At 38.9% G+C, this 9,312-nt stretch overlaps 1 protein-coding gene across 1 annotated transcript; it reads left to right on the top strand.

The window, feature by feature from the left end:
• Positions 1-800: 800 nt before the first annotated feature.
• Positions 801-3,063, top strand: LOC131187271 (uncharacterized). Its single transcript, XM_058161541.1, has 5 exons — positions 801-807; positions 1,337-1,474; positions 1,643-1,783; positions 2,030-2,167; positions 2,517-3,063. Coding segments are annotated over exons 1-5 (966 nt in total). The 5' UTR covers positions 801-805.
• Positions 3,064-9,312: the final 6,249 nt, after the last annotated feature.

Genomic DNA, 9,312 nt, shown 5'->3' with positions numbered 1-9,312 from the left:
CACACACATCCATTCAATACAAAGTAGTTTATCTGTAATTTCCATTAAAGAATGGCAATTCATGCTGATTCTTGGTTGGTTCCTTCTTTGCCACATTAGCTACTTTCTTTGGCCACATACAATATCACTAGCAGTGAAATAAAATTTAGATGATTCGTATTTTGTTGAACCACTGTGTTTTACGTTTCCTAAACAAATGAACTAAAACTAGATCTTTCTTTTTCCATCCCAGCGTGAATAATCTTTATTGCCTGTATTGAACATCTACAGCAATAAACTGGGAGTTGCACATGTTTGTGCTCATCTTGACATGCATGATTTTAATATGCTCAAATATGCTTGTCTACACCCCAGACTCTTTTCTAAAGAAGAAGTTTCAATTAATATCTTCTTTACACTAACATGACAGAGAATTTATGGAAAACAAATTCATATAAATCTTCTCATGACCATGAAATGAAGAAAATTATCAAGCAAACATCTAAAATTCATTTTATGTTTTTCATTCTTCACAGAACTCCCAGGTTTCCAGACCTCCAGAAATGCGCTGGGCCAGGATTTAAGTTTAAAGTTGCCCCTCAGGTAAGCAATCTAGCATTTGAGGAATCTTTGAGTGTACATTACTGAGAAATAGTTCATGTCATAAGAAGAGGCGAAGAAGCCCAATGTGAGTGATGGGGTAGTTGGGGAGGCGTGGGCTGATATGGAAATATGTTCCTGATTTGTGATGTATTTTGGCTTCTAGATTGTTCAGACAAAACTGAAAGACTGGAAGTAGATCTGAAGAGAGCGAGGCCAGAGTTATATGTAAGTCTTGGCATAGTTCATCAAATCTTTGCATCATCCTATTAAGTTCACACTTTCAATAAAACATTCCTAATTTCTACATTGGCAATAGGACTGGCCATTTTATCAAACAAGGACGGAAATGATATTCTAGTAGAGTTTGGGAAATAAGGTGGAATAGCAACAGTTGAATTTGATTTTAAACAGAACCTTTCATAATGATTCTGCCTTGTGCTCCTCATAAACAAGGAACTGCCTTAATCACTGAGGAAGCAACTTGTTGGGATATGTTGACAGTTAGACATTTGTGAGAAGTGAGAACTTTCCTTATTTCTACATCCAAAATGATTTGCTTCTGAAAATCATTTTGAATTTGTTTGTGCCTTTCGTGGAATGTATATTAAAAAAAAGGAAGATAATTGATTAAAGTATTATTTCCTCTGTATTTACACACACGAAGGTATTTTTAACGTGTTGTAATTGAATAAAAAGGTTGATAATTCATAAAAAACCCTAAGGGGCTAATTTCTCCGGTCTTCATAATTTGCAGGAAGACAATGGAAATATCAAAACTTCTGGCAGAAAAAGAGGAGCTGGAACTAAAAATTCAGGAGCTTACAAATAAAAATATACAATTGGCCAAAGAAAAAGAGAAACTTTGTGAACAGTATGAAGAAAAGCTGAGCAGGTGAGAAAATTTTAGATAGCAACCCTGACTTTCTCTTCCTTTCTCAGCTATTTTAATTAGTTTTAATTTTAAACAAGTTTAAATAAATAAAAAACCACCAAATAATCAAATCAAATTTTAAAAAAAACCTAAGGGGGCTAATTGCACTCTGCTCTTGATATTTTACAGGAAAAATAGTTCAGATGAGTCTGGGCAGCTGGAAAAACTCAGACGAGAGAATGAGAGTCTCAGCTGCAAGGTGCAGAAACACGCTGAAGAAAAAGCAGAGCTCCTACGAGAAAATAATGACCTCAAAGACGAACTTTATCGGTGAGAAATATTTAGATAGTGATCTTGACTTTTTCTTTCAAATTCAAATTTATTTATTAGATCCCTTAGGCCAGATATACCAGATAAAAGAAATATTCCATTCTTTTATATGTACTGTATGTATAACTGAATAAGAGAAGAGCAATAGGTATAATGGCATGCAAAAATAATGAGGAATGTAGGTATGCTTAGTAATTCAAGTAAAAAATGAAGTGGGCTAATATCTCTGGTTCTCATAATTTACAGAAAGACAACACTGATGTCATTAATGACATTAGAAAACAAAGAGCTCCAAAATAAGGCCGAGATGGTGACATTCAAAAATCTTGAACTGACGGATGAGAAAGAGGAGCTCTGCAGAGAGTATGAAGAAAGACTGTGGAGGTGAGAAATTTGTAGATCGCCACCACTAACTTCTTGTTCCAGAATTTCATATTAGGTTCTCCTTATCTTAGAAAGCTTGGAAAACCTACATTTTCCTTACTTTAGAAAGAAATGAATGAATTACGGCTCATTATACTTTTACATATACAAATCTCAGGAGTTAGTCTCATGGAAGTGAATGGGAAGATATGTATAGGAGAGATCTTTCAACCTCCAACCCAACTACCCAACAATATTTATATACTTTGAGAGTGAGAGTTTCCTGACATCAAAGCAGTTCCCATCATTTTTAACTAAGAATGCTTTGTTGTTGGTCCAGATTCACAGCTAACATTCTGATTTTTTCCAGAGAGACACAACTGAGGAAGGGCTGCTGCACCTTATTGATGGGCAGAGACCGGATGGACCAGAGACCTGGCAGCAGTGAGTGCAAAAGAGGCGCTGTGAGTGTCTGCCAAACAAATGCAGATGTTGCAGAAAACAAGACAGAAGCGCAACAAGATAAAATGAAGCCTCAAATGGAATATAAATTAAATGAGAAATGGCTGAAAGCTTCAGTGGACAACCTCAAAATAAAAAATCAAGGAACCCGGCCAAATATCCTGAGGTGGCTTCAGCAATCGCTGAAAGTCCTGAAAGAGGATTCCTCTGAACAGTACACCCTGCCAAAATGGCTTAAAGCATCCATCAGCAACCTCCCAAAGGAATGTGCTGAGGCATCCAGGGAGGATGTGAATGGTTGGCTAGAAGGATCGATAAATCATCTCCAAGAAGAAGGGCCAGAAACCTGTGATTTAGATGTGCAGGGATGGCTTGAAGCATCTATTATAGGCATTCAACACCTACTAAAGTCCAAATCAAAGTTTCGACGAAGCCAAATAAAAGGGATGGCTTGAAAAATCAATAGAGAACTTCAAGAAGCAATGTCCTGAAGGATCTGTGGTGAATATGTTAGAATGACTTCAAGGATCCTTAGAAAGCCTGTCATTTTCTGGAGAACCTAGACCAGTTCTTGAAAAATGGCTTCAACAATCCTTGAAAAACCTGCAAGAGGAAGGTCCTGATGTATCTAAACAAGACGCCCAAAAATGGGTCAAAATATCTATAAAGGATCTTGAGGAGGAAGGACCTAAAACACCACATCTAGATACTCAGGAATGGCTTGAAGCCTCTATTAAAGGCATTCGGGATCTACAGAAGTCCACGGTGGAGATGAAAAGAACTCTGAGGAATAGAATAGAATAGAATAGAATAGAATAGAATAGAATAGAATAGAATAGAATAGAATAGAATAGAATAGAATTTTGATTGGCCAAGTGTGATTGGACACACAAGGAATTTGTCTTGGTGCATATGCTCTCAGTGTACATAAAAGAAAAGATACCTTCATCAAAGTACAACACTTACAACACTTAATGATGGTCATAGGGTACAAATTTAACACTTAATGATAATCATAGGGTACAAATAAGCAATCAGGAAACAATATCAGTATAAATCCAAAGGATTACCAGCAACAAAGTTACAGTCATACAGTCATAAGTGGAAGGAGATGGATTATGGGAACGATGAGAAGATTAATAGTGCAGATTTAGTAAATAGTTTGAGAGTGTTGAGGGAATTATTAGTTTAGCAGAGTGATGGCGTTTGGGGAAAAAATGGACCTTTTTGGAGTGAGTGACATACTGTGAGTCACATGGACGATGGTATTACAGCAAGAGCTTCATAACCAATCAACACTTGTCATCAACAATTGTGGTTGTCTAGATGCTGCCTTAAGTTGGGTGGGAGGAGAAAAGAAAGAGAGCGGAAAGAAAAAGGAATGAAGGAGAGATTGATATGGAGGAAGAAAAAGAAAGAAGGGCCAAACAGCAAGCATGATTATGCCAAAACGCCAAGAATGGATAGACAACAGTAGAGCACAGACAAACAAAACTTTGTAAGTGAAAAGGAATCAACCAAAATCAGGAGTGCTCTGATTGCAGCATTGCTAGCACAACCATGCAGCCTATGGAAGAAGGGATGCCTTATCAGGAAACCTCTCAAGACTTTAATGCCCATCAGACACTTATGGACCATAGTCTGGTCCTTGGTCTGGGCCACACAGCCAAGGCCTCAGAGTATCACCGTTGTTGAAATGGCTTCCCAGCAGTCAAGAGAGATCATTGAGCTTGATGGTGCGGGAGTATGAACGGATTTCCAGAAAAATGGCAGACCACAGGAACCCTTTTAGCAGTTCCAAAAAGGCTCCACACCCATTTGCACTACTCAGGTGATGCTGAGGACACAGGCAAACCTCCGAGTGGCCTCAACCACTCTGTACAGAATGCAAACGACCAGCTGTCTGCAAGGAATATCAGTCCTTCCATTTCCACCATCCAACTGGAGCTGAAGAAGCTTCTGATGAGAAGGAGACGCCTTCTAAGACTTGATGTTTTCTTCATTTAATTTGCCTTCTTGTTGTAGTCCGCCAGCAGCCTACGGAGCTGGCAACGGAGTCCCACAGCGATGAGGCTGAGGTGAGGCCAGGGCCATCGGGAAGTGAGGTGGACCCAGAGCCCAAAACCTGATAATAGTGAGGAAGAGAAACTGGAGGAGCCTGTTCCTAATGCACGCACGAGAAGAGCTGCCAAAAGGCAAGAGCAGCTCAAGCAGAGAGGATGGCCCCTCCCATAAGGCTTAATAACAGACCAGCACCGTGTTTCAGTTTGCCGGAAAACAACGCTTGTAGCGCCCTCTGCTTCGTGTGTTTGTGACTTCTGGATATTTATCAGGAAGGGCCTTGGCAGTTTGCCTAATTGGATTTTGCCTAATTTGTGATAACTGAAGAATTTGTCTCTGGGAGGCCTTTGTTTTACTTTGAGTTGAACGACGCTTGGGAATGAAGTAATTCGCAGCTGTTGGAAGAAAGTTTATTTTATCACGGACTGAGGTTGTTGCTACCTACTTGGGTCTGGGTCACCACACTTCTACAAGTCTTAATAAAGCCTGAAATCTCCTCATTGACTGGTCTGTTCATTGTGTTTGGATTCCCAAAGAGCCATTATCCGCCCCTGGGCCATTGCTTGATACTTGGTGAAAACACACAGAGAGACACATAAACTTATCTGATTTATCATATCAGATTTACTTTACAAAGTAAATTTACAATCAAACAAAGGAGCCACCTAAACAAATTTACTATTCAGAAGCAATTGAGCCAAGAGATCAAGATCACTGGCAACAGGCTCTCACCAGAAATCAACTGTATCCATAAAGTATCTGGGGTGAACCAGATCTGGAAGCTTTCCAGGTGAAAAGGAACCAACCAAAATCAGGATTGCTCCTCTGACTGCAGCGTTGCTAATATAACAATGCAGCCTCTGTGGAAGGGAAGATGTACCTTCTCAGGAAAGTTCTGAGACTTCCATGCCCATCTTACAGTTATGGGTCATGGCCTGGTCTTGCCATGACCCTGGAATTTGGGTGCCAAATCTTAATTAAAACCATGAAATTGCCCTTTCAGCTCCGAGCTCTGCACTGGTTTGAGCACTCAGGGCTATATACCCAGGACCTCAGAGTATCTCCATTGCTTGAAATGGAGTTCCCAGCAGCTAAAGAATTATCACTGGACTTGATATTTCTTGTATTTAATTTGCATGCTACAGGTACTTAATAAAGCTTGAAATCTCCTTATTAACTGGTGTGTTCATTTCGTTTTGATCCTGAAAGAGCCATTTATCTGGCAACTGGCCATTGCGTGACACTTGGTCAAAACACACAAACACACACACACACAGAGAGAGAGAGAGAGAGAGAGAGAGAGAAACCTATCAGATTTATTTACTTTGAACAACAAAGTAAATTTACAAACAAACAAAGGAGCCACCCAAACAAATGTACTATTCAGAAGCAATTGTGCCAAGAAAACAAGATCACTGGCAAACCAGGCTGTCGACCATAAATCAATTGTATCCATAAAATATCTGGGGTGGACCACCAGAATGGGTCTGGCCTTGCATAGGCAGCCCAAAGCAGGCTGCAGCACTACTTAGCCATCAAGCCACACTGTGGCACATGCCAAGGATAGGAAGCTTTGCTTGCTTTTCTACCCAGTGATGACCACAGCTGATTAAAGAGGCTGGAGAGAGGGGGGCAGAGCTGGCGCTATGCAAATCGCATGCAAGTTTGAACTTCGGACTTGCTGCCCATGTTTTTTCACCACGATGGTCCTTTTTTGGGACCTCACTGTCCCGGAAGGACAGTGATAGTGTAGGATACTTCCTGCTGGTCTTGGGGATATTGCAAAACTCTGCTTGACCCAGGAGAAGCCTTTTCGTGGCGATCAAATCCAGCCTTGGCTGTCAAAGCTGGGACAGCTCAAGGAAGAGCCGAAGGAACGTGCTGACAGGGGTGAGAAAATACTGTCTAATGGACTTTGCTAAACCATCCTAAATGGTGAATGAAAGAAAAATAGCTAAAAATAATTGACTTGAATGGCGGTTTAAAAAGTTTGGAGAAATCTTCTTTTTAAATGTATTTTGGGAACTTTTTTTTTTCTCTTGAGAGTGTCTCCATTTTGGATGAAGTGAAGGGAATGATTCTTTTAGTACTTTTGGATTTATTGCCTAAAGAAAAACTTTATTTTTGCTCTCTGCTAACTACCAATATTAAAATGTTAAATTGATTTTTAAAATTCTTTTTTTTTTAATTAATCCTTTCTGTTTGACCCTTTTTTTTTATTTTTTTATTTTTCTTAAATTTTTATGAGGGTGGAGGAGGAGTGGCTGTGAGAAGGGAGAGGCAAAAGACTGCCATCTATTGGCCTTTTATTTTTTTCCCTCTGCACATTTATAAACTGGAACTCTTTCTACTGAAAGGAAATTGCTACCTTGTTCTACTATTTCCCTAGGGCTTTAACCTTGAGATACTGAGAGAACCCTGAAGATTGTTCATTCATGTGTTCTTTGTTAAATTGTTAAAGGAATAAGTCTGGAAAGGAAAAGAAGAAGGCAAAAGGGGAAAGCCTCTTTTACTGTTCTCTCTGATTTTTTTTTCTGCCCTCCCTGCTATTATATCTATTTTTACTCTGCAACCCCCCCTCCAGAATTTTCTCCCCCTCTATTTTTTTTTTTTTTGATTAATTTCTTCCTATCTCTTCCTCTTGGATTAAGACACGGAAGAGTCTGAAAAAAATTTTCTTATTTCTTTTCCTTTATTACTGATTTGGATTACAATTTGGATTCTCTGGATATTTATCTTTACATATAAAAACTGAGTAGAAAAGGCGAAAGATTTATACGATCTGAAGAGAAACCAGAGTATAGGACCAGAAGCCAGACCGCAGCTGCAACATTAGCCATTTCAAACCCCTCCAATCCATACATGCAGCAAACTGACACCCACTATGAAGATGTAGCACGACCACGAACACGAAGCCAAACAGCAGCAGTGCAGCTCACCAGCTCAAATCCCCTTGCAACTCAGACTAATCCTAGCACAACCAAGCCCCCACCCAAACAGGACACACCCCCAGCCAATCAGAGCACAAAAAAACACTCCATCCAATCAGAGCACAGCCAAGTTCCCACCCAATCAGTTCAAACCCCCACTAGCAGTTAAAAAGGAAGAAACAGCTGCAATCACACATTGCTCCCAGAAGCACGAAGCTGAAGCCTGAAGATGACGAATGAGACTTCGTCGAAACGTCGCCAAGACACTTCCAATTTTACGCGGGAGAAAACCCGAATAACCAAAGACCTACATACAAACACCCGCGAAAACCTCAGAAAACATATATATATATATATACACATACATACATACATACACACATACATATACATATATACATAATGGGAAAAAGAACTCTAACACCAAATACAAGCTTGATGGACATTACTTTAAGATGACCCCCACCCTGTTAAAGACCTTGGAGTTTTCATATCAAATGATCTAAGTGCCAAAGCCCACTGCAACTACATAACAAAAAAAGCTCTAAGAGTTTACGCAGCTTCTTTTCCAAAAACTCTACACTACTAACCAGAGCATACAAAAAATTTGCTAGACCTATTCTTGAATACAGCTCACCTGTCTGGAACCCATACCACATATCAGACATTAATACAATTGAACGTGTCCAGAAATATTTTACAAGAAGAGTTCTCTGCTCCTCTGAAAACAACAAAATACCTTATATCACCAGACTTGAAATCCTGGGATTAGAAAACTTAGAACTCACGACCGACAAGACCTGTGTTTAACACACAAAATCATCTATTCCAATGTCGCTCCTGTTAAAGACTACTTCAGCTTCAATCGCAATAATACAAGAGCAAACAATAGATTCAAACTTAATGTTAACCGCTCAATCTTGATTGCAGAAAATATGACTTCTGTAACAGAGTTGTTAACGCTTGAACTCACTACCTGACTCTGTGGTCTCATCTCCAAATCCCAAAATCTTTAACCAAAACTGACTACTATTGACCTCACCCTATTCCTAAGAGGACTTTTGTATAGAGCACAAAAGTGCCTACTGTTCCTGTCCTATTGTTCCTTTCATTATAGCAGATGAATACTTATATATACATATTTTAGCCTGTATTTTATATTTTATATATATTTTAGCCTATATACATGTTTTATGTTTATATGATATGTTATTGTTTTTATGTCAATATTTATTAGAAGAAAAAATGGGAGAAGAACAAGTAAAAGAGACTATGATTGCTTGGGGGAAGAATATTGGCCATGGGATAGATTTAGATGCCTGGCAGAAACTATGGATGTATAATTATAAAATGACAATGTCTACAGCATATAAAGACAATTTGTATAAGATGTTTTACAGGTAGCATTTATCCCCGACAAGAATTGCAAGAATGTTTAAAGACAAATCCGAAAAATGTTGGAACTGTCATCAGGCATATGGATCATATTTCCATATGTGGTTGACATGCTGAAGCGAAAAGATATTGGACTAAGATACACACGTGGTTGGAGAAAATGATTAAAAAGCACATAGACTTTAAGGCGGAAGTCTTTCTGTTGGGAATTATTCCTGAGATATATACTAGAGATGTAAAATATTTGATTGTGAATATTATTACAGCAGCCAGGATTGTGTTTGCCAAAAACTGGAAAAATGAGAAATTACCTTTGCA

Source organism: Ahaetulla prasina, unplaced genomic scaffold (genome assembly GCF_028640845.1).
Source record: "Ahaetulla prasina isolate Xishuangbanna unplaced genomic scaffold, ASM2864084v1 Contig130, whole genome shotgun sequence".
Classification (NCBI taxonomy): domain Eukaryota; kingdom Metazoa; phylum Chordata; class Lepidosauria; order Squamata; family Colubridae; genus Ahaetulla; species Ahaetulla prasina.
The sequence above is the reverse complement of the archived record's forward strand: the minus strand, read 5'-3'. Positions and strand labels throughout refer to the sequence as shown.

What these genes read in the sequence shown, in the direction of transcription:
- LOC131187271 (XM_058161541.1), top strand. An exon ending in TATGAAGAAAAGCTGAGCAG is followed by an intron (nt 1,475 to 1,642) that starts GTGAGAAAATTT and finishes GATATTTTACAG; the next exon opens with GAAAAATAGTTCAGATGAGT. An exon ending in CTCAAAGACGAACTTTATCG is followed by an intron (nt 1,784 to 2,029) that starts GTGAGAAATATT and finishes CATAATTTACAG; the next exon opens with AAAGACAACACTGATGTCAT.